The 3,032-nt window shown below is 32.2% G+C and overlaps 1 protein-coding gene across 1 annotated transcript; it reads left to right on the top strand.

Annotated features, from left to right (window-relative positions):
- The first annotated feature begins 356 nt into the window (after nt 1-356).
- LOC140963585 (membrane protein PM19L) lies at nt 357-1,734 on the top strand. Its single transcript, XM_073422969.1, has 3 exons — nt 357-647; nt 768-945; nt 1,282-1,734. The coding sequence occupies exons 1-3, from the start codon at nt 518-520 to the stop codon at nt 1,508-1,510; spliced, it is 537 nt and encodes a 178-aa protein (XP_073279070.1). The 5' UTR covers nt 357-517; the 3' UTR covers nt 1,511-1,734.
- The last annotated feature ends 1,298 nt before the right edge of the window (nt 1,735-3,032 follow it).

Below are 3,032 nucleotides of genomic sequence, written 5' to 3' on the forward strand. Positions count from 1 at the left end.
TTCACATCTGATTCATCCGAATATCATCACGCATATTTACTAATATTTAATTATCAAGCAATTTCATTTCAGCAAATAAAGGTTACAAAACAGACGGCATATTCTCACATTCGACTCCAAAAAGGTACATCCCCAGAAGGCACCAGAGAGGCAAAAGATAGCGATAAGATATAGTTTAAAATATTTAAAGAATGTGTGACGAACCCTAATTAAAGCCAAAGAAGACAGATACGCAAGCAAAACCAGTAAACAATTAACTCCATCGACAAGTGTCTCTCCACATGTTAGAACCACAGCCCACAAGCACGCCACGTTTACTTCCACTAACCCTCTATATAATAATTTCACGCATTTCCACACCCAATCGTACTGCAGTCACAAAGCACATCTGTCTTCAGTGTGTGAGTGTTATCTACATCGTCGTTTCTTTAATCGGCACTAGAATTTAATACAGATAAACGGTTCTGAGGTGGGTTTGCTTTAATAGATTTCGAAGGGAAAAATAAGAGAGAAAAAAATGGCGAGAGCAGTTGCGAGGACTTTGGCAGCTCCGTTGCTGTTTCTGAACCTGATTATGTATTTTATTGTGTTGGGTTTTGCGAGTTGGTGCATCAACAGGCATATCAATGGCACCACGAACCATCCAAGTAATTATTAGGCTTTTTTTACTTCAAAATTTTTATCTTCCTTTATATATTTATACGTATATATTTATATCTTCTTGTGGAATATAATATATGAACAATATTTGATTTGATATACTTTAGGTATGGGAGGAAATGGTGCGACACCATACTTCTTGACATTTTCTATACTAGCTGCTGTTCTGGGGATAGTTTCCAAAGTTGCCGGCGGCGGCCATCTAAGAGCTTGGAGGAGTGATAGTCTTGCCGGCGCCGGTGCATCCGCCATTGTCGCTTGGGCTGTCACCGCTTTGGCTTTCGGGTAAATTAAACGGAGAAGACATGGATATTTACATAATACATAATATACACTTAATTTGAAATTTCCTGAACTCTATTTTATTAATAAAGTGTATATGTGACTTCGTTAATTAATATTTTTTTAAAATTCGATTATCTAAAGAACTCTTAGCTTGTCTTTCTATAAAAATCAAGTATTTGGACATAAAATATTAATTATTATTTTGTTATGCATAGAACTTTTTCTTCATGTACATGGAATTTTTTTCTCGGAAAAATTTATGACAAATTTCTTCCAATTAGGTGTACAGTATACCATCGATGGATATTGAATTATTAGTATTACATTTATTCACAGATTGGCTTGCAAGGAGATAAACATAGGTGGATATAGGGGATGGAGGCTCAAAGTGCTGGAGGCCTTCATTATAATTCTTGGAGTCACCCAATTATTGTACGTGATGCTGCTGCACGCCGGGTTCGTGAGCAGCCGATACGGCCCCGGATACCGAAACAACGACTACGGCACCGGGGCGGGGGCGGAGCCGGTGCCCAAAGGTGCGGGTGTGACGGGGACGAGGGTCTAAATTCGCATCGTGTACATGTATTATGATGGATGTCCGGTATATTTTGTGTCGATTGTGTCATCTTTTGTTGTTGTGTGATGTCCTGAATTTGTTTATGAATCAGTGGTTTGTGCAAGTTGTGGAAGTTTCTGTAAATTTTTATTTTTATTTTAAATTATCTTCTGCTTGTGTGTTATGCGAAGTGTATCAAAATTCTTGTTGACAATGTATATAGTATCTTATATTGCGGTGTGTATAAGTGATTTTTAGAGTTAATATTTGATTCGTTTTCAAATTTATCGATCTCAAATATAACTTGAATATATGAATTTTTTTTAGTCCAATTCTGAGTATAATTTATTTTGTTTTACATTAAATCGAACATGTATATATACTAATTTTTTTTTTAAAATTCGAGTTAAAATTATTGTGTAGTTATAATTNTTTTGTGAATATGTCGGAACTCAAAACTTCATTTTGAGTATAACTTTTAATTCGTGTCGAATCCGAGTTTTGATTTTTTTATTATTATTCGGTTGAGTATAACTTGAAACTTCGTTTTCATTTTGAGCAATGAGCATAACTTAGTTTTAATTTTTTTTTATTATTATTCAGTTTGAGTGTAACTTAAAATATATTATTATAATATTTTTTATTATTATTCGGTTGAGTATAACTTGAAACTTCATTTTGAGTATAACTTAGTTTTAATTTTTTTTTATTATTATTTGGTTTTGAGTGTAACTTAAAATATTATTATTCGGTTGAGTATAACTTAAAACTTCATTTTAAGTATGACTTTTATTTCGTCCCGAATCGAGTTTTAATTTTTTTTACTATTATTCGGTTGAGTATTAACTTTTAATTCGTGTCGAATCTGAATTTTAATTTTTTTCACTATTATTCGATTTGTTTGGTTAGATGACTGTACAGAAGTTAAAAGATCAATCATTAAATCATGATGTCCAAAGAACATGTTTTCAAAAATAAAAAAAAATTGTTCAATTATGTATAGACTGATTTAAAGTATCAAATTTGGCCAAAGTATACTAATTTTTTATTGTTAGCATATCTTAATCAAAATTGAGAAAATCAATAATTTTTGTTGTCTTATAAGCATATCGACGCAATAAAATAGAAAAAGAAGCTGATGGAGACACCGTTGTCATCCAACTACCAAATTTAATTCTTATCCTCAACAGTACAGAGTGTCTTATTTCTCCCGGATACGACGTTTGATAGTGACGAGTGTAATAGTGAGGACAGGGAAAGGAAGATTTTATTATATATATATATTTTTTATAGGTAAGGTAACGAGAAGTGGTCTTCAATCTCTAGCCGTCGTTTTTTTTTATGTTCAGTCTTTAGATATTTTTTTAGTATCATATTTTCACATGAAGTGTACCACAATTTGTATGTCATAATACCACAATTTTGTTGGTAGAGAGTGAACCCAAAGAAATGTTTTGATTGGAGATTTTTCACCAACTTTTCTTTTTTTTTAATAAGAGTTAAATAAAAAGTATAGTTAAAATTAGTAAAC

The sequence above is a fragment of the Primulina huaijiensis genome, chromosome 2, assembly GCF_012295235.1.
Source record: "Primulina huaijiensis isolate GDHJ02 chromosome 2, ASM1229523v2, whole genome shotgun sequence".
NCBI classification, from domain to species: domain Eukaryota; kingdom Viridiplantae; phylum Streptophyta; class Magnoliopsida; order Lamiales; family Gesneriaceae; genus Primulina; species Primulina huaijiensis.